The sequence below is a fragment of the Solanum tuberosum genome, unplaced genomic scaffold, assembly GCF_000226075.1.
Source record: "Solanum tuberosum cultivar DM 1-3 516 R44 unplaced genomic scaffold, SolTub_3.0 scf00051, whole genome shotgun sequence".
Classification (NCBI taxonomy): Eukaryota; Viridiplantae; Streptophyta; class Magnoliopsida; order Solanales; family Solanaceae; genus Solanum; species Solanum tuberosum.
The window spans coordinates 1,915,832-1,940,766 of record NW_006238978.1 but is presented as its reverse complement, the minus strand read 5'-3'; the positions used below and the strand labels follow the sequence as shown (position 1 = coordinate 1,940,766).

Genomic DNA, 24,935 nt, shown 5'->3' with positions numbered 1-24,935 from the left:
GCTCTGATACCACTTGTTGTGACGAAAAGATGAAAACGAAAATCTAAAATAAAGAACACCAAGTTTAACGTGGAAAAATCCTTCAAAACGAAGGTAACCACCACGGGATCGACAAGATCCGAATTGCTTCACTATAACAATAAGAGAGTTACAATTATTCTTCTAATGGCTACACAACAAGTGCCAAAAGAGAACAAACAATAGCTACACCAACAAAAGATAAATAGAAAGAAACACCACCCAAACTCAGCTTCTGTTCGGGACCTAAAACAGGATCTTGCTGACTTCTGAATCCGATCTCCACCGTTCAAATCAACCACCAAGATGTCAGGAACACTCAGTACAAATTTCAGCCCGATCCAACGGTTAGTTAATCGGGAAACACGATCTGAAGGTTGCTGGTCGGAATAAAATACTATAGCAAAAGAACCCTTTTTTCTTCTCTTTTCTCTCTTGTTGAAAGCTCTCTCAAGAAACCTCTCTTATGTCCTAATGTCTTTCAAAGACAATACTAATGAGCAATCTGAATTATTCTCTTAAGACCATCCTCTATTTATAGAGTTGTGCTTTTCCTTACAAAGCCAAAACCAACTCCAAATAGGATTACTATTCCAATCCTTTTCCTAATAGAATTGGAAACCAAATAAAGAGAATAATTCCAATCCTTTTTCAAGTAGGATTAGGCCATGGGCCTTTGGCTGGAACATGGGCAATAGCCCAACATATTCTATGCGCAATTTTTGGGTAGAATGCACTACACAAGTCTTGTGCAACTTTGGGTATCGGACTGTAACTCTACCCAAAAGTTAGCTTATAAGTGGAGAGTTGATCAAGTCTATATAGCAACTCACTTATCCATTCTCAAGTTAACGTGAGACTCTAACTCACTCTAAAACATTTCTTAATTTTGGATTGATCAAACATGTCACCAATATTAATTTTGAGACTTAAAAAACATCTCATAATTCAATTTTCTTGTCTTTCCTTGAATCCTATGGGATAAGACTAAAGACCAATTTTCTAGTGAATTGAGGAAAATATTGAACCTTATTGCCACTTGTCTCCTTCTTCACTCTTCTCTCCTTAACATCAATCCTGCAAAATTCAAGAAAAGGGGAAGAAAAAAAACCCAAATCACAAAAACAGAGACCAGTTTTTCTCATCATCTCTTTGGTTTCCTTGTTCAATTCTTCATCATCATCTTCAATGTCTGGTTATCCACATACCCTTAATCTCTGGGGAGTACTTTCCCAATCAAAGCGTATAATCAATGCTCACTCACGCCATTTCTTAGCCCTTTCAGTTTCCTTCCTTTTGCCTCTCTCGTTTTCCCTCATCATCTATCCTACTCTTCAAACCGCTCTCTTTCACTCCGATTCCAACCTTTTTCACACACACCCATCTCACCTTTCCTTCTCCTTCACCTCCACTGACCCATATGACCCGATTCGGAATCTGACCCAACCGGATCCCCAGTCCCTTCTTCTTCTCCTTGCGTACACCCTTTTGGCTGCTGTTCTGTCCCTTTTGGCGTTGGCTACAATCAGCTACAGTACTTTCCATGGATTTTATGGAAGACCCGTCAAGCTTGTTTCGTCTATGAAGTCTGTTTTGTACTCTTTCTTGCCTCTAGTTGCCACCCTTATCGTTTCGCGTGTCATTTATGCTTTAGTTGTTCTACTGTTTGGGCTATTGGCGGTGATTGTGGTACAGGGTGTGCAGTTTCTGGGGTTTGAAGTGGGTTACGATTCGAATTACTTAATGGGTTTGGGTGTTTTTGTAGGTGTAGTGGTTGTATTGGTTGTTATGTGGCTGCATGTTAATTGGTCATTAGCTTATGTGATTGTAGTTGTGGAATCGAAATGGGGTTACGAAGCATTGCAAAGAAGTGCTTATTTGGTGAAGGGGATGAGATGGGTAGCGTTATCGGTGTTGCTATTTTTCGGGGTTCTGATTGGATTGTTAGTGGGTGGTTGTTCTAGTTTTTTGGTGAGTGTAGGAGCTGCTAGTGGTGGGTGGACAAGCTTTGGGGTGATATTGCAGATGGTGGTGAGTTCGGGTTTTGCTACTCTCTTGATGCTTCAGAATATTGCAGCGAGTGTCGTGTTGTATATGTATTGCAAGGCATTGCACGGGGAGCTAGCATTGGATATCGCGGAGGAGTTTGCTCGCGAGTATGTCTACTTGCCTTTTGACAATGAGAAGGTTCCTCATGTTGTTTGTGTTGTTCAAAGTTGAAACAGTGTAAGGTCAGTGGGTTCAAGATGCAGTTTTTACTTTGTATTTTGTAGAAATTATGGTTTTAATCATGTATCCAGTTCCATAGTAGTTAAGAAATCATGTGAAGATGCTTTACAATATGTACTATGCATCTCTATATGTAATAAGTTTGTTGAAGCAGGTCGCGATTTAGACGCTTAGATCTCTTTTCTAGCTTCTACATATTGTGTAGGTACTGTAAAAACTACTTGTATCATTTCCTCAATGAAATGTTAGTTTGATTACTATATCCAAATGGCTCGTCTTCAGTTAATGCTCCATGACGTACTCTTATAATTGGGTTAGTATCTTTATTACCTCGAGAAAACATAGCATGTTTCTTCCATGCTAGAAGATCCGTGATGTATTTGTTATGTTTAAACATTGTAAGTTCTCTCCTTGTAAGAAATACTGTGTGGTTTTAACTGTATTCCTGATATGAGTTATGACCTAAAGAAGTTTGCTTAAGAGAACTGCATTTTCGTCTGGTTAGCCAGTTCCGTTCAGATACTAGATATCATTTGTCACTTACTAATTGGTAAATGAGAAAACTTAAGCTGGGAATTGGTATTGGCACTTCTATAATTTAGTTGCTTCTCTGAGATATTGGCATACTTCCGATTTTGAATTTGTCTGCAGAACAGTGGGGTGAAAGTACGGTAAGGAGTTGTGAGCTATCATGAAATAAAAATATGCCTTGTTTGAATGAGCTAGCTGAAAACAGACTTCTTGTTTTCCTTTGTACTGCATTTTTAGCTCAGGCATAATGTTCATTGTTTGCTTTAGCAGTAATAGAGGTGCGTTTAGCAAATTATTTGTTCTCAGTTGAAATATGAGGTGCATCACAAATGCAAGTTGAGAAACTATGTTCATCATGCTCTTAGTGTTCGCTCCCATTTTTGACTGGAGAATCTGTTTGTTGCATTTTACGATTTTCCTATCTGTTTGTTGATTGGAACGTAGAGTGATCTCGAGTCTTGTACTCATCTTGAGTTACATTTTTAAATGTCTTGAGTTTCCACTTCATCTGCCTGTGAATTTTGGTATCAAGAGAGCAATCATCATCATTTGCAAATAAGTTCTTTGTCATCATGTCGAGGTGAGTTTCTTAGAACTATCGATTGTCATCTCTCGTAGGAGGAAATCCCCCTACTGTATGCTTTCGAGTCTCGGTTAGTCACAGAGATGGTACACATCTTGTTTTCCAGAACTGAATTGCAAAATCATGAAGAAATCCAATTCTACTTCATCCTTGTATTATACTGTCAACAACCTGATTGCTATTGTACAATCTTTTCATACTTGGAGTAAGTTTTGTTATCTCTAAGCGCTTCCCTCCAAATGGGTAATTTGAGTTTTTGAAGTTGTGTTTGGTCATTCATTTTACATGGGAAATACTTGAAGTTTTGTAAGTAGAAGTCCCAGAAACAGGCAAATCAGTTTTCGAGAACTTGAAAATATTTGAATAATGGGATCTTGAAAATCTGATCAAATTTCATAGTCAAACAAATATTTGAAGATAAATTTTCTATAGGAGTACCAATTTCTCTCAATTGGCATATCAAACAATCTTCGTAAGGAGCGCTTACCTCCGAATGGGCAATTTGAGTTTTTGAAGTTGTGTTTGGACATTCATTTTACTTGAAAAATATTTGAAGTTTTGTAAGTAGAAGTTCCAGAAACTGGCAAATCAATTTTCGAGAACTTGAAAATATTTGAATAATGGATCTTGAAAATCTAATCAAATTTCATAGCCAAACAAATATTTGAAGATAAATTTTCTATAGGAGTAGTCATTTCTCTCAATTGGCAATTCAAAAAGTTCCCGAAGACCTTCCACGTGACCGGCAATCTCTTATTCCAATTTCTATAGAACCTAGCTACAACTCTTTATCTGCAGTGGCGGAGCCACATGTAGTTGAGGGGTATCGATCGACACCCCTTCATCAGAAAATTACATTGTGTAGCTAGAGTAAAAATATTTTTTTATGTATATATATATTACATATTGACACTCCTTGACTTCTACGTGATTTTACTTCTTTGTATTTTGACATCCTTAGTCGAAGTTCTGGCTCTGCCATTGTTTATCTATTGTTTGTTCTCTCACTCAAACAAGATTTCACAGAGTCGAATTCAAGTAGCATGTTTGTATGTATCAAAAGATTGAAACTCTCTTTTCTTTCAGCTTTCCATTGGACCATTATAGATATGTAAAAAAAAAAATTCTTCAAGAGTTAATTTATACAAAATCAAATAAAAATAAAATAGGAGGAAAATTAAATCCCCATCTTAGAAATGAAAACAAATCCTTTTACCTTAGGATTCCAAACAACTCCACATATAATTCAAATTGACTCTTTTATCCATTATACAGCAAATTAAAATGTTAATTAATAGTACTTTCTTCGCCTCAAATAATTGTCATATTTTACTTTTTGAGAATTAATTTAACTAATTTTAAGATTTTGATATTTAAAAAATAATATTTAAATATTTTAAAAATATACAAAAAAATTACAACTTTTTTTATATTACTACAATTAAGAAATATATCTTTAAATGTTTTGTTAGAATTTATATGGTTGAACAGATTTCAGTGAGGTCTCCAATTCGAGTTTTGCATATGAAAATATCTTCCGAATGAAATCCTACACAATGCAGATTCAGACTAATCAAACTTCAATATTGAAAAATAAATGTGGGGCCACACTTTTTAGAACATTGTACCCACCTTTACATAGTACTCCTTCAGAAATTACATGAAAATGTTATGATATGTTTGTCCAAATAAGCAAAAGCACACTCTTATGGGGAAAAAAAATTACTACTAGTATTTTTGAGTTGTAACATAAATTATTTTTCAGAAGCTAAAATTAGTGTGCGTGTTTTTTTTCAAAATCACTTGTAGAATCTTAGACAAACACAAATACTACTCTAATCTTGACAAAATTTCTTTTAAAAATGGTTTTGACAAAAATAATACTTCAAAAAAAAAAACAATTTAAAAAATTTAGCCACAAAAGTTATTATTCTTATCAAAAACAAATTCTCAATAGCGAAAGCAGAATCGGATCAAACTAAAAAATAGTTTTCAAAAGACTTTATTAAATACTCCAAATTTATGTGATATTTTTTGTTTTTTAAGAGTCAAACAATTTAAGTTTAATCGAGAATTTGCGTATAGAATCTTTAAATTTTTTTAAATGAATTTTATATATTTGTAAACTACGTAAAAAGTATTATAAGTCACAATAATTAACAATTTAAAATATTTAAAAAGACATAAAAAAAATTATGATTCAAGGTAGACTTATTTGAATCTCAAAATCCGGAAGCTATCAGATAAATTGATATCCGAAGGAATATAATTTAAAATAACGTCGTGACATTACAAATCTAACTCTTAAATTAAGATTCTATTATGTCATTTCGAGTATGTCATTTATGCTTCTATTTTCAGCTACCTTTTAGAGTGAATTGAACAAAGCAGCAGCAGCAGCATTCACCAAAAATGGAGCAGAAGAAAACATCTAAACGTCTCCGTTGTATCGTCAAACTCGGTGAACTATCCCTTTTCAGTTTATTTGTCTACATTTGATTTGATTTGATATATGTATATTTGATTGACTAAAATAATCTCAAATTGAGCATTTGTTTGCTACTTTATGAGTAGAAAACGTTGTGCTACGATTCAATTGGCACTAATTTTGTGATAAATTTACCTGTAGAACAGGGTTATAGTCAAGCTAGATGAATCCTTTGACTTGAACAGAGGATATGTGTAGATGAGCTCAACTAGTTTAGGATCGATGCGTAGTTGATTGATTGATTGATTTACCTACAACAACAACATACCCAGTGTAGTCTGAGTTGGGTCTGGGGAGGGTAGAGTATGCGTAGAACTTACTTTTACCTCACTTAGAAAGAGAGACTAAACTGTTTCTGATAGATCCTTGGCTCAAGGCATAATCAATTTAGAAAACGATGTAATGAAAGTACAAGCGACACTAGAAAATAACAAAAACAACAGATTGTCGCAGAACATGCTAATTGATTGATTTTACCTACAACAATAATATATCGAGTGGGGTCTGGCGAGGGTAGAGTATGAGGTAGAAAGGTTGTTTTTGATAGACCCTTGGCTAAAGGCATAATCAATTTAGTAATGGAAGTACAAGCGACACTAGAAAATAACAAAAGCAATAGATTGTAGCAGAACATGCTAATTGATTGATTTTACCTACAACAACAATATATCGAGTGGGGTCTGGGGAGGGTAGAGTATGCACAGACCTTATTTCTACCTCACTGAGGTAGAAAGACTGTTTCTGATAGACCCTCGGCTCAAAGACATAATCAGTTTAGAAAAAGGCGTAATGAAAGTACAAGGGACAATAGAAAATACCAGAAACAACGGATAGTAGCATAACATGTTAGTTGATTGATTGATTGACATTACCTATAGGAGAAACTAGAAATAAAAATATGTTGCTTGATGCTTTCTTTTGAGTCTGTATTTAACTATTTTAGGTTACTCTTAACACTGTACAAAGTGTATGTCCCTTTTTCTTTTTTTACTTTGGAGATTTTGGATGCATTATTTGTTTACATTTTAGTTCAGGAGGTGCAGCCATCACGTGTAAAAATAAATTGGAGACTATAGATGAGGAGAATCTTAAGGAAGTTTCATCGCAGATTCGTCAAGCATTTGTTCCGGAGTCTACTTCTGCAAATGTTATTGGAATGGATTGGAGTAAAAGGTCGGGACAGTCTGAAGTTCCAACTTTCATTAATGATCTCTGTGATCAACCAGTTGCGGATTCAGAAAGTTTTATTGTTGTTCATGGAGCAGGTTGATATTAATTGTGTGTTTAGTCATTAGCAGGATTTGTAAGGTTCATTAGCCATAGCAAAGTTCTTTGAATTATGAAATGAATAAACATAAATCGACCTTTGGTTCTCTAGAAGGACATTTTGGATTTTAGTTTCGAGTAAACTCGTACGCTTTTGACATTTGTTATCATTGCTGTCAGGTTCCTTTGGACACTTTCAAGCTAGCAAGTCAGGGGTTCACAAGGGTGGACTAAGTCGGCCTCTTGTCAAGGCTGGTTTTGTTGCAACAAGAATTTCAGTAAGATCCAACCCGAACCTTTCCGTTTTCAAGCAATATCTTTGTTCCACCTGACACATATTTCAACTCTATTATGTAGCTGATATTTTGTCTCTACTCCTTTTCTACCTTCTGCTTGTAACTTACGACTAGCAGTGGCGTTGCTGAATCCAGTGAAATATTCATTCATGCGTCTTTCTTCTCCTCTTTGTTTTGGACATATTTCCAGCATCTTATGCAGGCTAAAGTTCCATGCTTAATAGCTTATCTGCTTAACCTTATTCACTACACTCCTGAGAGATGTCTATTTAGAGTGTTCAGGGAATGACGTGTTTAATGTTTACTACACAAATTAAGTGATAACCTAATTATTTGCTAGACTTCTTCGTCTCTATGCGATGATCCCCTTTTTTATGTTTCTCTTTGACTCTCAGCTGATATGACAGAATTTACATTTTCTTTATTGCAGGTCACATCCCTCAATCTTGAAATCGTGAGATCCCTAGCAAGAGGTACTCATAACAGTTTCATTTCCATGCCACAGGCCTCTTAAGATTGTCTAGAAATAAATCTTATTGTGATTAAATGTAACTGGTGCCATAATCGCATCTTCGCTCCATTGGATCTCACTGTGGGCAGGGTGGGAAGTGAAATGGATTTGGATGTGTAAGTCCTGAGAATCTCTCTAATGGCCAAACTGCTTTATGGCATGACAAGAAATAGGATTTGAATAGACACTGTGAAGGCCATAGGCAATTTTTATATCAGATTGGAGGGGCAATGTTGCTCTGCGGAAGATGTTACAAGGGCCTAAATTGATTTGGTATCCTCTTTTAAGTTCCCACGTCACTCTTTAAGAAGCTAACATCCTCATTAATCAACACAAATTGCTGATATCCATAGTACTTGATAGCTGTCCATCCAGTCAACCAGCAAACAATTGACAGCTCTTCACGTATAAGGCTTGTTAATTATTCATTATAGATGCATATTTTCACCTTGAAGGGTGTACTTGCTTACAACTTTATGTCTCTCTTATCAGTGGATTCCTAAGAAATGGTTTTTGTTGTTGCAGAGGGTATTCCTTCCATCGGAATGTCTCCATTCTCATGTGGTTGGTCAACATGTCAAAGAAATGTTAGAAGGCGAAATGAAGATCATTTTCATTAAATGGATATATTGCTATAATTTAAGCTCTTTCGAGAGAGAACAAAATTGTTCCTTGCTGTGAAATTGTTTGAAATTTGGCAACTTGTGCTTTTGCAGATGACGGAGGCTGACATTTCCATGGTCATTAAAGCTATTGATGCTGGTTTTATACCTGTAAGTTTGAACTCTTTGGTCTTAGCGCAAAACTCTCATACTTTCTCGCACAGAGAAATATCTTCTTGGCAACACAATTAATTATCAGTTTAGTTTTTTCATGTGAAACACTCTTTCAGACCATATTCTTACCTTTCCCCTGATATCTTCCCGTCCATTTTATTAGGCAAGCATGTCATCAAGATTGTGCATTGTGTAGGTAGGTTGTTCATGATGTTTAGGCTTTTCATGTCAAGGAGGTGCTAGTTGTTAGCACTATATGATGTGTATTTATAAGTTTGACGTTCAAATATCTAGAAGAAAATTATAGATAGTGCAAAGTCTCAATATTATATGGTTTTTGACATAGACACCAAAGGCTCAAAAATCCAATAGAAGAACTTGGCGAATAGGTAAAAAGTTCTACTACTCAAAGCACTTTCTAGTTTGTAATTTTCGATGATTCTTTGGGGGAGTGTTGTTGGTAATGATGAATCACACTATCTTAATCCCTTTGACATGTTGATCAAGAATTTTGTGCTTTGAGTAGTATGTATATTGTGCTTTCTTTCATTTTCAACTTCTTATATATACATGAGTTTAAAGGTGGCTTGTAGGTTGAAGAGTGAGTAGAGCAAAGAGATTAGGCTCACGATGAAGGGATCTGGAAGATCGAAGAATAGAAACTGGGTTCACGAGTTGAGAAAAGATCTTAGAGTAGAGCTAGTGGCTCACTGAGCAAAGTTCTAAGCGACAGATTAGGTAAAAACAATGTACAATTGGACTAGAAGTAGAAAGAAAACAGTTGTGAGAACAGATTTACATAGAAAATGCTTTTACCTAAGATTAGCTCTATTACCTTATAAAAGAACCGGAATATTGAACCCAAAACCCTTAGGATAACATGTGAAGCAGCCTAGGGTCATAATAGAACTTTTAGGAAACTTTCTTTCATAAGATATCAGATATTAGATCAGTGAAATGTATTATTACTTTCTAATTTGGCAACTTTGTTATTGCAATTGCTTCGATTTTCTAATTTTGTGACTTAGAATGTTGTAACACGAGTTCATTTGCATTCCAGGTTCTGCATGGAGATGCAGTTCTGGATACATTACAGGTCTGTTTTTCAAGTATAATTGAACATTAACTTGGTGATGATCACTGATCATGTACTAAATTCTTTCACTTGTTCAGGAGTGCACTATTCTGAGTGGAGACATGATAATACGTCATTTAGCAGCTGAACTAAAGCCAGAGTTTGTTGTTTTTCTTGTATCCAACACATCGTTAGGTAGAGCATGCATTTTGATACTGTTCATGCTGGACATTTGCAAATAAGAATTTCAACAAATACAATTTCTAATTAGTTACTCCAAAATATCTCTGTAAATTTATAAGGCATCATCCCAGTGTAGCATGTGAAGGTCCATTTACATTGTTTTTGGAAACATTGCCTTAACTGCAATCTATTTGCATATTGAAAAAAAGACGCTATAGATTCTACTTCTAGGTCCATCTCAGTACAACATATTTGCATCTAGGTCCTTTCGAGTCATGCACAAAAATCAAAATGAATGCAGAACCCCCTAACTTGGCCCAACACATGATAACTGTTACTGATCATATTATCTTTGAACAACATGAGATTGTGTTCTATAAATGTTATCCTATACATCTTGAGCGAAGACAGATGTTCTTGGTGTATATGATCGTCCACCAGTAGAACCTGGCGCTGTACTTATCCGGGAAATAGGTAAATGCTCAATTTTAGCCCTAGAGTTGGTTTTATTGTTTTGAATATGTTATTTTTTCCATAAAGCACTTATGATAAGCTAGCTGCATCATATCGGGACGATGTTTACTTGTTGCAGCTGTACGTGAAGATGGAAGCTGGTCGGTAGTGAAACCTAAACTAGAAGATACAAGCAAGCCTGGTCAGTATAATACAACTTAACTTGCATTGTACTATCGCAGAGCAATTTATTTACTTGGTATTCCTGAATCTTTTATCAACAGTTGAATTCACGGTAGCTGCACATGATACAACTGGTGGGATGGTAACAAAAATAACAGAAGCTGCCATGATTGCGAAGCTTGGGATTGATGTCTACATAACTAAGGTAATATGTTTTCATGGGAATGAAAGCAGGAGCTTAGGATGAGAAACAAATATAACTCATCCCAACTAGTTCATTATTTATTTGAATTGATGCAGGCAGGAACAGACCATTCAGTGAAAGCCCTTAGTGGATTCTTGAAGGGTGGCATACCTGATGACTGGCTCGGAACAGCCATTCGTTACATGAGCTGAGCTAAATCATAGATTGCTTGTGCTGAATACGAGGGTTCAAATCATTTGAAGACAGACATTCCCAAACAGCAAGTTTTCGTTTTATAACGTGCAATCCCCTCCCTTGTGGTCTCTCTATTCATCATTTTCCTTTTCATTTCTCAGATTTTCTGAACTGTACTATTCATTTCTCAGATTTTCTGAACTGTACTATTAATTTGTTGATTAATAGTAGTTGTTTTGATTTAAGGAGGCAATATTTTGACTTGATTAAATGTGTTGTAAGGTGCAACTCCCTCAACAAAACTATTGGTGATATTGATCGAATTAACACTTCTATTAATGCATCTCATGTTGCTTGATGGAAAACATGATATTTCTTTTGTAACGTTTTAGTTGTGCTTGCATTAATTATGCAAAGATTATTTCTTATGAATTATTTAATTTGATGTATTAAAAATAGCATACATTGCATAATTTTTGCACTATTAATACACTAGAGCGTATAACTAATGCAAAGACGTATCAAACAAGATACAAGATACTACTAATACAGAAAGTTAATGCATGCATTATTATTTCTAATATACTCTACCAAATGACCCCTAAACGTATCGAACGAGGAGATTTGACATACTATCTACTTAAGAAAAAAGAGGTTAACCATATGTAGATGCAGCAAAACAGAATTACAAAAGGTCTTTAATTCCTACGAAGACAATTTCTAGCTTCATAAAAAGTTGAAGGTGCAAAATTGTGTATATGCCAGATTAACTTTTCCACACCACATTTGAAAACGTTTAAAATAAACAGATAAGATTCCAACAAATATTAGAACAACAATATAACTCAAGGACTATGGATATAGGATCAAATAGAAATTGGGGGCTTGCGTATCGAGAACACTAAGTAGAAGTAGATGTTCTTGAACAAGCTGGTCCCGTTTTCTGCTACTGTCATGTCCCTCCTCTCCCTTGGCACATTTTACTTTGGACCAATATCCTTCAGTGCATTAATCTGCTCCTCACCCATGGCAGACATGACAGACACAACAAGGTCTTTACCCTCGGCGAATCCATCCTTGATCTGCACATTTAGCAAATTAGAACTAGTCAGGAAACCTGCAACATTTTCTAGAAGCAGAAGAATTAACAGCCTAACAGAACTCGAAAAAACTCTCATAATATGCACCAAGAAAGTGCCCCTTTTTACTAAGTGGAACAACAACAACATACTTGGTGTAATCCCACAAGTGGAGTCGGGGGAGGATAGTGCGTACGCAGACCTTGCCCCTACCTTGAGAGGTAGAGATTGGTTCCAATAGACCCTCGGTTCAAGTAAAAACATAACAAAGCAGTTCAAAAACAAAAACATGAGTGAAGAAGGCAAGGCAATTTTTACTAAACCAACATGGGTTGTGGTGGAGTGGTAAGTACTCCTTCAGCCTTAACCAGAGGTCTCGGATTCGAGTGGGGGGTACGGAATCGTCTTTGTTAGGAAACACTTTACACCCCCCCCCACACACACAAACGTAGGACTTCCCAAGCACAAATCCGGATTTAGTCGGACACCAATGCAAGTACCGAACAACGGGTGGGAAACCAAAAAAACAATTACTAAATGGGAATTAAAATGAATTACGATTTTCTCGCGAACCCACTTAAGCTTCTAAGGGAGTTTGAGCATGCATACTGCAATGACTAAAAATATTCCACCAGCCTCGAAATATTTACTCTGACTTCAAATTATAACTTGGAAAAAGTGCTGAAAAATTGGATGAGCTAGATCAGCTTACTAACCTGTGAGAGAAGACTCTCATCTGTTGGAAGCCTCAGGTCATCCTTAGTATTACCATTGTCAGTGAGGAGACTCACCTATATTATTATTAATAATACACAGATCAGACACTTTCATAAAAAATAACAAAAAAAGAATGTGACTAGGGAATAGAGATATACAAATCCATCCTCAGAGATGTCAATAAGCTGGTAATCTGTACGATTAACATGGGGGACCTGCACAGACACAATCATCATACATGAAACCGATAATGCAAAGAAAAGAACATTGTGTAATCAGTAATGGACATGAAGACCTCGAGGAGTACATACATCACAATTGTGTGAAGAGGGAACAATATCCTCAAGTTTCTTGCCAGTGAAGATGTCAATTGCTACAAAGTGACATTTGGCATGTCCATGCTTGCCAGTCTTGGAAGTGGAGACTTCCACAACCTGTAAACGGAAATGTCTAAATTAGCAAACACTGGAAATACTGAAGGGAAAATTCATAGCAGAAACCCTGTTTGATCTAAGAATGAGGAACAAAGGCCAAACTAAAATCTGCATTGAAAGCTAGACGACCAATGAAGATCTGAAAATCTTTTGAATCTAACCAAAAAGATCACCAACTAAGATCCTAAGAAACTTTTGAATACAACCAAATGAGTCATTGAATTAAAAGAAGGCAAAAAATATTCATGTGTGTGAAGGATCAAATATACCCCGAACTTTGCGAGAAGGGTCAAATATACCACTATATGAATTTCATTTAAATAAAAAAATCAAAAAAATAAATTTAAGATCAACTTTTCACTTCCATCAGCTGAAAAAAAAGATATATCTAGGACACTTGTGTAAGGTAGGGGTTTTCTAATGAAGTGTATATGTCAACTATAAATCGCAAAGCTAAGCTGTATATCACCCTTTCTCTTTTTAGTTAATAATATATCCTCTCTTTGGGTAATCTCGCCTTAGATCAAGTCCAATAGTCTGTTAATCAATATTATTGTTGATGCTAATAATATTCTAACACCAATACTTTCAAAATGTTAATATATTTTTCCATGAGATTTAGTCATTTTTTACTATTTATACTAGCAAACAGAAATTTTTATCTACTTTTAACATATAATAAAGCAGGTAGCTGGAATTAGCCACTGTGTCACTTCCATTAACTCCACGGCATACCTGTCAACTTACACCAAATACCAGGTAACTCTGTATACTGATAATTAACTACTTCACATTTTCCAGATAAACTACACAAAATCCAATACCAGATCCATGAACTTAATAATAAATTTACTAAATACTGAACCGCAGTTATCATCATATATTAATTTGAACTTCGCTTCAAATCCTGAATCCGTCTCTATTGTACAAATAATCAAAATTACTAACAAAAAAGTAGAATTAGATGCAAAAATGAAACCTTGCAAGGACGAGCTTTGATTACAATGTAACCGTTCTTCCGAATAGTACCAGCTTGTTGAGGGTAAGTTTTGGAAGCTCCGGCATCTGCCTTTGATTCAAATTGGTGCTCTTCGTCAGACATTTTCACTAACAAATGAAGCTTCTCAACACCTGCGCCTCCGCCTAAAGCCCCCTTTTATATTTTTAGGGTTTTCTTAACTTCTCTTCTGCATTTAAACTTTCTTTTGAAGAATGTTGAAAAAATTTATACAAATCTTTTATTCTTTTTCAAATTATTAAAAATAAAATAAAATTCTGTGGAATTCAGATACATTCTAAAATATTCTGATACATTGTTTATCGGTTTCAGATATATTCCTCAAAGTTTCGATACATTGTCTCGATTCGAATATATCGATCAATGTTTCAATACCTTACTTACAATTTGATATACCGCGTAAAGTGATGTATCCGAAAATAGAAAAGAGTAGGGATTTTTATATTTTTTTCAAATGGTAAGAAACTTTAGAGCATATGGTAAAATAAGATGTATATATAGTAATTTTTTCTATGAATTAAATTAAATTATTTTAAAATGGATTGGTCATAACTCATAGATTTTGAAAATATATGTTCTTTAGTTTTCTTTGTTTTTAAGAATATGAAACATGACCTTGTCAAAAAATTAATATTATATAAGAAAAGAAATGATACTTTTAGTCCTTATATTAATGCTATAATTTGATTTTAGTTTTTGTGTTATCCAAGTTAGCACGGTTAGTTTTCAATATATATGTGAGTGATTTTCATTTTTTAACTAATAATTTTTTAAAAAAAATATTAACGGAGAGTTCATTGCTAAAAAAGACAATTCAGGTATTTAAAAGTTATTGTTTGAAAAAAAAATTCAAGAAAAATCAATTATTTGTTTCATACATTGTGTGTTTTAATCCAATCATAGTTTTACACGATAAGAAGTATTCGATTTATTTGATATGAATGCTAGGAATCATGTTCTAAAAGTGGGTTATAATTCATCACAGTCATATGAGTATTCTTTGAGTTAAATATAATTTAAGATTTCATGTGTCTGTCAAAGATAACTTCTTCTTGATATTGGACAAATTATTTGCATATGAAATTGGCTTAAGTACTACATTGCGGTAGTCTAGATCCCAATTATTATATTAACATGGGGTATTCATTTTGTATAGTTCAGGAACAATTTTAAATATTTTTTTTAGAATTTAATTAGCGGTTGAGAGAAAAAAATGATAGCCAATTAAATTATTCAATTTGAATAGTATATCAGTGAAAAAAAATAGTATATCATATTAAGTACTTTATGTTTTGTTTTGTTTACATAAATGTCAACCACTTTGGCTCACACTACTTGCATCTAGTTCTAATAATTAGAAAAATTATAATTCAACTAACTAATAGTACTTATTTTCATTTAAAGTTAAAGCTAGAGCTTGCATTTAAATCCAATCGAGCAATTCAAATTTATAACGATGAAAAATAATATAATTTTTCAAAATATTGTATTATCATAATAATATAATAATTGATAAATTAAATGTGTTGTCTATATAATTGTCTCTCAAATTTAAAACTTCAATTAACAATAGAATTATAATCTTTTAATGATTCTTATAATTATTTTTTGTGAGATAATTACATTCACTATTGGTTGGTATCAATTGATGTAACAATGCCATTATTTTTTACCTAATATGATCCGGCTTTTATATAAATTGAAACTTACTTTTCATCTATTAGCCCAACAACTCAGAATATTGATCTCTTCCTTTGCATTCTCGATATTTTTTTATGACATTAATCGGAATAGAAAAAGATGTGGTCGTGAAAGTAAAAAGAGAGAAAGTAAATACGCTTCGAATGTTTTTTATTTTTTATGTTATGTTGATCTTTACGAAAGAGAAAAGAACTTTTTGGAGTGGGTGTGGCTTGCAAAAACTCCACAGGTAACTATTATTGTAGCTCAAAGCTTTAAAATTTTAAAATTGCTAGAAAATTGTCTGAAAAGGTAAGTACATATTTAGGAAAGTAAGTATGAAATTTAGGGTGAGTTGATGTAAGAATTTTTTTTTTCTTAAAGTTCATATCAAATCATATAAATTAAGATAGAAAAAGCAACGCTTTAATAAATTCGTCCAGCAAATATATACTAGTGCAATCACATAAATAAAATTTGTGAAAGACAGTGTATATACATTCTTATCTCTATCTTGCTATTAAATTTGTTCAATCTTAAATTAAAACAATATATAGATTTATATTATTTCTCTTTTAATTTTTTATTTGATGTTCGAAGTCCGTATTAGAGTCTCGAACGTATATAAGTGTTTGTGTTTCTACAAGTACCACGTTGGTACATGACACATATAATGACATTTTCTTACTATACATGCTTTTATGACAGTACCCCACAATATAATTAACTTTATTATACTATATACTTTTTTCTGTCAGAGTATCAACCAATCAGACACAAATCAGAATTCAGAAAGCATCAAATCTTACCTTCCAAAAACTTGAAGGGTTTTTTAGCAAAATACTTTGTTAGCCCTACCCTAAAAAAACACAAAATCATCGACAAAAGTTATGATGAAGTGGTAACTTCTCTTTTATCCGTAATCAAGAGGTCTCAAGTTCGAGTCTGCTTGGGTACGAAGTTGTCTTTGTTAAGGAGCACACTTCACCCCTAATGTGGAATTTTCAAGCGTGAATTCAATTTCGATGAATCTGAATTTAATCGAACTCTAACGTGAATACTGAACAAAAGATGAAAAAAAAGAAGAAGGAAAACACAAAATGTAACTCCCCTTTGTTCACTTTTACTCTTCTTTCAAAAATAAAATTTTATATTTACTTGTTATTTTTAATATGTTAAGAAAAATAATTTTTTTTCTTATTTTATTTTTAATATTAATTATTTATTTTTAAAAATTTAATACTATATATTAATTAATATGATATTACAGTAAAATATTCATATTAGTTACTTTAATATTTTTTGAAAAAACGTACAAAATTAAAAATGAACGAATAAAAATGAACGGATGAAATATAACGAGCCTCATCCAACCCCACACTCTCAATGGGTCCTGTTTTTTTTTTTTTTTTTTTTCTATTGTCAACTTGTCCTACAACTCTAGCAGTAGCATTGTACTTCTTTTCATGTCTTAAATTATGCAAATATTTACAGTAAAAAAATTATAATCTTCAACTTCTAACTTCGAATTTTTTAAAATAAAGTAAAAAAGAAAAAGAAGAAAATAATATTTAGTAGCTCATATATAAGATTTATAATTTAATTATATATTTCAAATAAATTAATCAAGTAGGATGATTTTGCTAGTTTTTAGAAATTAGAAAGTATAAACAATATTTAGATAAAATACATTTAAATTCTAAATATTTTTTGCAAGAAGCCAACCACAATTTCAAGTTCAAGATTTTTTTTAAAAAGGAAAAAAGTATGTAATTTTTATAATCAAACTCTCATTAAAAATTATCGTATTCAAGTAATTTATATATAATAGTATTGTATATTTGTTGTTGGACTCAGACTAATAAAAAATTGTACTAAATTTTTTCAATTTTAAAGTTAAATGTTCTACCAAAAGTGTTTTCATTTATTAAGGAAGAAAATGTCCTTATCACCAAGGCACCAACCACTATTTTTGGTGGTCTTTTAATTTAGAGTGAATATATAAAACAAATCTAACTTATCATCATGGCATGAGTTTCATATCTAGATTATTAACTGTTTACAAAATTAAGTTATTCATAAATTCATATTAAAATATTTTTAGAGAAATATTATGAACATCACATTTTAAAAGTTTCTCTAAAGAGTTTCAAGTTACAACACGTTAATACACATGAAGAAATTGCGTGAATAAGATAACATCCCCTTTTTTAAAAAGTCCATAAATTATTGAGCATTGACAATATCCCAAATAAACCATTATGCCAATTGGACTCATATTTTTTTTGTTTAAAAATTTTCATTTTTTGCATGTCTCTCAACAAGTTATCATAAATATTTTGTCATATATTCAGCTAGGTGAATTTTCTCAAGAAAAAAGTTATACTCCAAAAAATAAATAAAAGACTCAATAATTTAGAAATGAAAACTAGTAAAACAATGATAGTTTAACATTTTATGAGATTCACTCTTTCCAAAAACAAGCCACAACTTATTAAATTAGAGAGAGACAGAAGTAACAAAAGGAAAAAAGAACAACAAAGATTGTAGTGGAGTGGTAAATACTTTTCATTCTGATCTTAGATTTGAATTTTCTAGATATAGAATTACCTTTGTTAGAAATCGTTACCCCTAATATAAAATTATCTAATGTAAATCCATATTTAATTGAACTTCAATATAGGTGTCGAACACGGAATAAGGAAAAAAGGGTAACAAAAGCAAAAAGAAAAGAGATGTGATGTTGACAAATTTCATGTCACTGTTGGTTTGTTTGTGTGATAGATTTCTTATCTGGGATCTCTCTCTCTACAGAATATAGGTCTATCACCCCACAACCCCACACCCCCAAAAACTCACACACAAAACACCTTCTTTTTCTCTGTCTTAAAGAACCTTTCTTTCAGTGAGGCTTTGGCCCCTAAGGTTGAAATGATAAAGCTCTAATCTTTTTCTTCAGTTTTATAAGGATCTTACCTTCTTCAATGTTCTTACCAAAATAACCATCTTTGTATTTCATTAATATTAATTTTACTTACTTTTTTTTTTTTTTTTTTTTTTGTGTGTGTGGCTAATTCTCCATGATTCTTGAAAAGATGTAATTTTTCAAGAAAGGGGTTCTTGAGGAGATGGGGGTCTGAGGTAAAATCCTTACATTTTGTAGATTTATAATTGTTTTACTTTAAGACCCAGGACCATATCAATTCTTTCTATATTTGATTTGTTTTAATATTCAATTAATCATTTTTGTGTTAATTTATTCAAGTTTTTATACTATCTGTAATAACAGTTGTGGGGTTCTGAAGTTATTGTTTCTGTTTTTCTAGTTTTTATACATTTCACATGCTATGTTGCCTTATTTACTAATTTGGTTATGGTTTTGGATTTGACAAGTGATCTTTTTTTCTTTTTTTTTTTAAATTTGAGATCTTTTCCAGCTTCATTAACTGATGTAAGTTGGTTTCTTAGTCTAAATTAATGGGGCATTAATAATGAAATGCCTTCTAGTTTGATAGTTTTGGTTGAAGGATTTGAATTGCATCAGTTAATGTTGACGTTTTATTAGCAAAAGTGCTTGCATTGGCTTGTTTTTGTGATTATTGGACTGTTTTTTTGTGACCTTCAAATACATTTACTGATGCAAGATTACATCTTCATTACTAGATTATGATACACTAATAATTGAAGAGTTTTGGATTAAAGTGTTGCTGGGTAGGAAAATGTCTAGATTGGCACCCAAGGGTGTGGCCTGGGGGTCAGTGACGTGGGTTGAGGACCATGAGGTCTCATGTTCAAATTCTAGCAGAGGCAAAGAAAAAACACTAGGTGATTTCTTCACATTTGATTTAGTAACTCACCTGTTGCTGGTGGGAGGTGTCAGGTATTCGTGGAATTAGTTTAGGTGCGCGAAAGCTGGTCCGGACATCACCGGTTATAAAAAAATGTCTAGATTAGCTGCGATATTGGTTGTTTTTTGTTACTGTCTTGCTTGTTTCCTCTTCTATTCTTGGTGATTCCAGTGAAGTATGCTGGACTGTTGAGTTGGTTGCCTGTAACCCTGTGCTATATCGAGCGAGTGACTCAAAAAGAGTGTGTTGACTTACAGCTATAGGAAGAGTGATCATAAACAGTTTACTCAATTAGATGTATAGCTTAGCTTGTCCTTATAGGGAAAAATGCTCCTTTTTTTCCTCATTTGGTTGGTATCAGAACAGTCTGGTGCAAGTTTACTTGGTAGACATACTATTATCTTCCCATGTTTCCACGTCTAAATGATTACAACCATGTGAAGAGATTAAGGAGTCATAGAGAAGTGTTGAACGGTTGAAAGAGCATCTTAAAATCTCCATTGATTTAATCTTGTGTGTTCTTACCTGGCATCATCGATTCATCATCTCCAAAATCACTCATATGAGTCTTGAGAAAGCTTCACGGGGAAGACTAATATAAAGTGAGAAAGTCATCCACTTGAAGCAGAATACGAATTGCTTTCTTTTATGTTGTTCTGGCGGAAGTAAAGTAAAATCTTCAGAGAGAGTACAATATGTTCAAAATGCAAATTTGATATGCAGAGATTGGCACCTAAACTATGTGAGATTTGAGTGGCATTGTGCCAATGATGTCATTATATTGAGTGCAACATAAATATTGCATCCGCCAGTTAACATATGCTGTCTTACACTTCCCGTCAGTTCTCTATACCTGCCATGTAATGCTGATTGCTAATACTGATGCTATTCAGCTTGTTAAACGTTTGAAGGATGTCCTGGTCCATAAAACAGTCTGAATATCAGATGTGTTGCGCTCTTTCATTATTAATAATGGTTATTTTGCATAATTCCTTACTCTGTTTGGTTTTATTTATATGATTTGGTTCCTACTGTCAGCAGGAATGGTAGCACAAGCCCATTGTAAAGGCTACGTACCAGCTTATTACTCCATGAGCTACCTTAGCGAGGATTTAAACAATAGATGGCCCCTACATTATGGAGAGAAAATCTTCACAAACGCTCAATACTGTAATGGTTTCATGCCAAGGACTACGATAGATTCAGATCCTGGATATGATAAGGATGTTCTAAAGCAGAAAATACTTGAACACGAGGAAACATTCAAGAATCAGGTAATTCTATCTCTACTGGTCAACATTCATTTTTCTGTTAAGTTATAAGTTCTATATTTAGTTTTATACTGGTCCTCTGGTATTTTCCAGCTTGCTGCAAAATGTCTACTTATGTAAATCTTTGCTCGTAGGTATTTGAACTTCATCGCCTTTACAGAACTCAGAGGGACATGATGTATGACATTAAAAGGACGGAATTGCATAGACCTTGGACATCAATGGAGCCATCATCTTCATCAAACATTCTTGGATCCCATCTACTACCTAAAGATGCTTGGAAAGGCCATACCAACAGCTTCCCCTTTGCAAATTCAAGTTATGCTAGACCATCTATGTCTGGTACTGAAATTGTAAATTCTCCATTCAGTTCTTCAAAAGCGAATGATGTACAGTCTGGTCACGGTCAAATGCATAATGGTTGCTCTTCAAAGATCTGTGAATCTTTGGATGCCAGGCCCTCAAAATTACGGAAGAAGATGTTCGATCTTCAACTTCCAGCTGATGAGTACTTAGATACTGATGAAGTTGAGCAGTTGCGATATGATGAAGGATCGTTCTATCCAAGTTCCCGTGCTAATGGAAATGATAAAGTTTCCCAAGAGAGTTGTACAAGATTATTCCCTGGTGCTGGTACAAAGAGTGATAAAAAAGATGCTTCAGCATCCCATTCGTGTTTCAGAAGCTCAGTCAGGTTGGCTGATCTCAATAAACCAGCTCAGCCTGAAGAAGCAATCTCATTGCCTGTTGATTTTCTTGGATATGGTAATAGTCATAAGGAGACAAGAAGGCTAAATGCTTCCGCTAATTCAAATCCAGCATTTGTGGCTTTGCCTAGAGAAACCACATGGAACTCCCATCATACAAGCCTTAGTAAAGGCAAAGAGAGGGACTGGTTCCCTTCCACATATGAAACAGGTAAATAATACCTGTGGTATATACAACTGCCAGAGTTTTCGTTGTCTGCGCCTATCTTGACTTGGTTGCTTCCACATTAAAATTTCCTTCTTTTATGGATTTTCGTGATGGTATGTCAGATGTTTCCTTACTTTTGCTGTTTTGCAGGTAAAGTCGAAGGTAGCTTGACTCCAGTACCTCATAGTTTTTCACACAACAAGTTCCCTACACCACGCCAACTGGCACAAGTAATGCTTGATAAAGCCTTTCTACGTCCTGGGGTTCAATCACCTCACTATTTCAAGGATGACCTATGGAAAGAGAGAGTGGGGCATGGTCCAGAGACCTTCCACGGAAATCATGAGAAGTCCGAATATACCTATGGGAGACCATTTATCACTTCTCGGACAGCTAGTCCATATCCATTCGCTAATTCCTCAGAGTTTACCGATTCATGGTCGCACACACTCTCTTCTTGGGGTAAACCAAGTGGCTTTGCTGCAAGGCTATCATCAGGACATACAAACCCGTCATTGAACTCATGTGCCATGGTTGGTAAGAGCCCGAAATCACCTCAATGCCATGATATTTTTGGAGACAAGTGGCATATTGATGGCAGTTCTAGATCAAATTTAGGTGAGGCTACTAATTTCTCCATCAGGAATGGGTTTTACCATGGGTCCTCATCTGGGCCCAAAGAATCAACCCGTTGGTTCTCTGTTGCTTTTGACTCTGAGAAGCAAAACAAGAGTGACAATTTGACATCTGACCGCTCCTTTAACAATGAATGTGAGAAATTTCCTATTACCTCCAATAATATGGACTTGATATCAGAAAAAGGTTTCGATTTGAATGTACTATCAAAGGATTCAGTAAATGAGGAACTTGCCAGCAGGGATCTTGAGTTGGTTGATGAAAAACGAGAGCCTCAAGACTGTAAACCAGTGTTGCCGTGGCTTAAAGCTAAACCAAGTTTCAAAAATGAGAGTACAGATACCATGAATGGAATGGTTGAAGCCTACACAAACTCACCTATCTGTGGAAATGGCCCATTGGAAAGTTTCAGCGACGTCTGCAATGCGCAGAATATTGCACCAGCAATGATAGATCTTAACATGAAGGCCACAAAAGAGTTGGGGGAAACCCGAAGTGTCAGGAAAATTCTGGGGGCTCCAATTCCTGAAATTCCATGTGCTTCCAAAAATGAGTCGTCTTCATTTGTTTCCACATCTGCTACTCTTTGTTCCTCACCCATAGAAGAAAATAGCAGACACGAAGAGAGGAGAATAGTGATTGACATTAACATAGCTTGTGACCTTTCTATGGTTGAGCCCGAGAAACAGGTTGTCATGGAAGCAGTTGTTGCTGAGACAGCAATGGAAACAAAAGCTACCATTATCAGAAATTCCTTCGATTTGAACTCATGTATTACTGAAGATGATGATTCATTCTTTGTCGAAAGCGATAATGTCAGTGTGAGGACTGTCGTCGAGATAGATTTGGAAGCTCCTCCTGTTCTGGAAACTGAGCTAGACAATTTGTCTAAAGAAAATGGCAAACAAAAAGAAGCATCGTTGCAGTTGCCTGAACACAAACCTGAGCAAACACAGGATGAAGTTGTCAGGGTCGCAGCGGAAGCTATAGTTGCCATTTCATCATCCAGTCAAATAGACACCATCTGCAGTGATCCATCTGATAATCCTCTGGGATCCCTAGGTTGGTTTGTTGGCATAGTCGTTTCTTTTGAGAGTGAACTTGAGAGCAAGTCTAAAGAAATAATAGTCGAGGATGCTATGATTGTTGCGCGACCTACTACTACCATGGAGATGGATTACTTTGAGGCAATGACATTGCAGCTAGAAGAGACTAAGGAACAAGACTACCTGCCCAAGCCTTTTGTTCCTGAAGTCCAACCAGTGGAAGATGCAGGAGCCACTTCACTAACAAACCGAACCAGAAGAGGACAAGGAAGGTGGGGAAGACAGCGGAGGGACTTTCAAAGGGATATCCTTCCCGGATTAGCTTCCTTGTCAAGGCATGAAGTGACTGAAGACATTCAGACCTTCGGAGAGTTGATGAGAGCTACAGGTCATTCTTGGAACTCGGGATCGAAGAGAAGGAATGGAGGTACGAGGGGAAGGCGGAGGATGGTGATTGAGACCACCCCTGTCACTGTGTCAACCCCATTATGCCCTCCTCTAAAGCAGAATTTGAGTAACATTGTATCCAGTTTGGAGGACAAAAGCCTAACAGGGTGGGGGGGGAAGACGACTAGACGTCCGAGGAGGCAAAGATGCCCTGCAGATCATCCTCCTGCTGTCCCATTTACTAAAACTATGTGAATGAGGCTTTAATTCATCACCTTCATGATTATTACAACACATTAGGGACTTTGTTTATGAATTTCAGGTGTGAAGTTGTTAGCTATGGGTTTCCTTGTACATGTTTTGGTAGCACATAATTTGAGACACCATCATGATGTGATGTCCATTGGGTTATTGATTCTGTATTCAGCATAATGTCTTCTGGATCAACAGCACTCCCAAATGCATCTTTTGGATTTATTTAGAAAAGAATCATATATTCATGTCAATGGAAGTATTATGGAATCCTTTTTTTGTTTTGCCACAATGGAGGCAGATTACGGGTGTATTTGGTAAAAGGAAAATAAGTCATTTTCTGGCAATTAAAAATCATAAATTATTTTCGTTAAAAATCTAAATGGAATTTGTATGTGCACCAAAAAGCTGGTGTAATAGAGTTTGATCTAATATTAAAACTGACTTCCTTTATTCAGAATCTGCAACTTCTAAATTCGATATTGGCTATAATTTCTTTTTTACATATTTAATTTTGTGCTTAAACATTAAAAATGCATGTTTTGCTCCTACTCAAAGTCCAAGATAAGGTGTCTAAGTGAAAAATGTAGAAAGAAACCGATTATGACTTTTAACTAGGGGTGTGCACTATTTGGATTAAACTGAAAAACCAAACCAAATCAAACCGAATTCTAATTTGGA

At 34.6% G+C, this 24,935-nt stretch overlaps 4 protein-coding genes across 6 annotated transcripts; 3 read left to right on the top strand and 1 right to left on the bottom strand.

The window, feature by feature from the left end:
- Window positions 1-903: 903 nt before the first annotated feature.
- LOC102588658 (uncharacterized) lies at window positions 904-2,515 on the top strand. The gene has a single exon (XM_006344193.2). The coding sequence runs from the start codon at window positions 1,207-1,209 to the stop codon at window positions 2,236-2,238; it is 1,032 nt and encodes a 343-aa protein (XP_006344255.1). The 5' UTR covers window positions 904-1,206; the 3' UTR covers window positions 2,239-2,515.
- A 3,149-nt stretch (window positions 2,516-5,664) lies between these two features.
- On the top strand, window positions 5,665-11,156 carry LOC102588327 (glutamate 5-kinase). Of its 2 annotated transcripts, none has more exons than XM_006344192.2 (12): window positions 5,665-5,822; window positions 6,884-7,114; window positions 7,296-7,393; window positions 7,842-7,884; window positions 8,448-8,509; window positions 8,639-8,695; window positions 9,759-9,794; window positions 9,872-9,949; window positions 10,364-10,430; window positions 10,549-10,611; window positions 10,694-10,797; window positions 10,893-11,156. In XM_006344192.2, exons 1-12 carry the CDS (start codon window positions 5,774-5,776, stop codon window positions 10,986-10,988), a joined length of 984 nt encoding a protein of 327 aa, XP_006344254.1. In that variant the 5' UTR covers window positions 5,665-5,773; the 3' UTR covers window positions 10,989-11,156. The 2 variants fall into 2 exon arrangements, with proteins under 2 accessions (XP_006344254.1, XP_015162793.1); XM_015307307.1 differs by having other exon boundaries at window positions 5,666-5,822; window positions 6,879-7,114.
- A 491-nt stretch (window positions 11,157-11,647) lies between these two features.
- On the bottom strand, window positions 11,648-14,401 carry LOC102587998 (eukaryotic translation initiation factor 5A-4-like). Its single transcript, XM_006344191.2, has 5 exons — window positions 14,181-14,401; window positions 13,079-13,201; window positions 12,926-12,982; window positions 12,767-12,841; window positions 11,648-12,053 (listed from the first exon to the last, which is right to left on the bottom strand). Exons 1-5 carry the CDS (start codon window positions 14,301-14,303, stop codon window positions 11,952-11,954), a joined length of 480 nt encoding a protein of 159 aa, XP_006344253.1. The 5' UTR covers window positions 14,304-14,401; the 3' UTR covers window positions 11,648-11,951.
- A 4,334-nt stretch (window positions 14,402-18,735) lies between these two features.
- On the top strand, window positions 18,736-24,524 carry LOC102587464 (uncharacterized). 2 transcript variants are annotated; one of them, XM_006344189.2, is made up of 4 exons: window positions 18,736-19,040; window positions 20,789-21,021; window positions 21,153-21,936; window positions 22,084-24,524. In XM_006344189.2, the coding sequence occupies exons 2-4, from the start codon at window positions 20,791-20,793 to the stop codon at window positions 24,255-24,257; spliced, it is 3,189 nt and encodes a 1,062-aa protein (XP_006344251.1). In that variant the 5' UTR covers window positions 18,736-19,040; window positions 20,789-20,790; the 3' UTR covers window positions 24,258-24,524. The 2 variants fall into 2 exon arrangements, with proteins under 2 accessions (XP_006344251.1, XP_006344252.1); XM_006344190.2 differs by having other exon boundaries at window positions 20,786-21,021.
- The last annotated feature ends 411 nt before the right edge of the window (window positions 24,525-24,935 follow it).

Excerpts from the sequence above, each read along its gene's own strand:
- LOC102588658 (XM_006344193.2), top strand. The coding sequence starts at position 1,207 with ATGTCTGGTTATCCACATACCCTTAATCTCTGGGGAGTACTTTCCCAA.
- LOC102588327 (XM_006344192.2), top strand. The coding sequence starts at position 5,774 with ATGGAGCAGAAGAAAACATCTAAACGTCTCCGTTGTATCGTCAAACTC. Across the intron at positions 9,795-9,871 it reads CAGTTCTGGATACATTACAG|GAGTGCACTATTCTGAGTGG; the intron begins GTCTGTTTTTCA and ends TCACTTGTTCAG. Across the intron at positions 10,612-10,693 it reads AGAAGATACAAGCAAGCCTG|TTGAATTCACGGTAGCTGCA; the intron begins GTCAGTATAATA and ends TTTTATCAACAG.
- LOC102587998 (XM_006344191.2), bottom strand. The coding sequence starts at position 14,303 with ATGTCTGACGAAGAGCACCAATTTGAATCAAAGGCAGATGCCGGAGCT. Across the intron at positions 12,983-13,078 it reads CCTCTTCACACAATTGTGAT|GTCCCCCATGTTAATCGTAC; the intron begins GTATGTACTCCT and ends GTGTCTGTGCAG. Across the intron at positions 12,842-12,925 it reads ACATCTCTGAGGATGGATTT|GTGAGTCTCCTCACTGACAA; the intron begins GTATATCTCTAT and ends ATAATAATATAG.
- LOC102587464 (XM_006344189.2), top strand. The coding sequence starts at position 20,791 with ATGGTAGCACAAGCCCATTGTAAAGGCTACGTACCAGCTTATTACTCC. Across the intron at positions 21,022-21,152 it reads AGGAAACATTCAAGAATCAG|GTATTTGAACTTCATCGCCT; the intron begins GTAATTCTATCT and ends CTTTGCTCGTAG. Across the intron at positions 21,937-22,083 it reads CCCTTCCACATATGAAACAG|GTAAAGTCGAAGGTAGCTTG; the intron begins GTAAATAATACC and ends GCTGTTTTGCAG.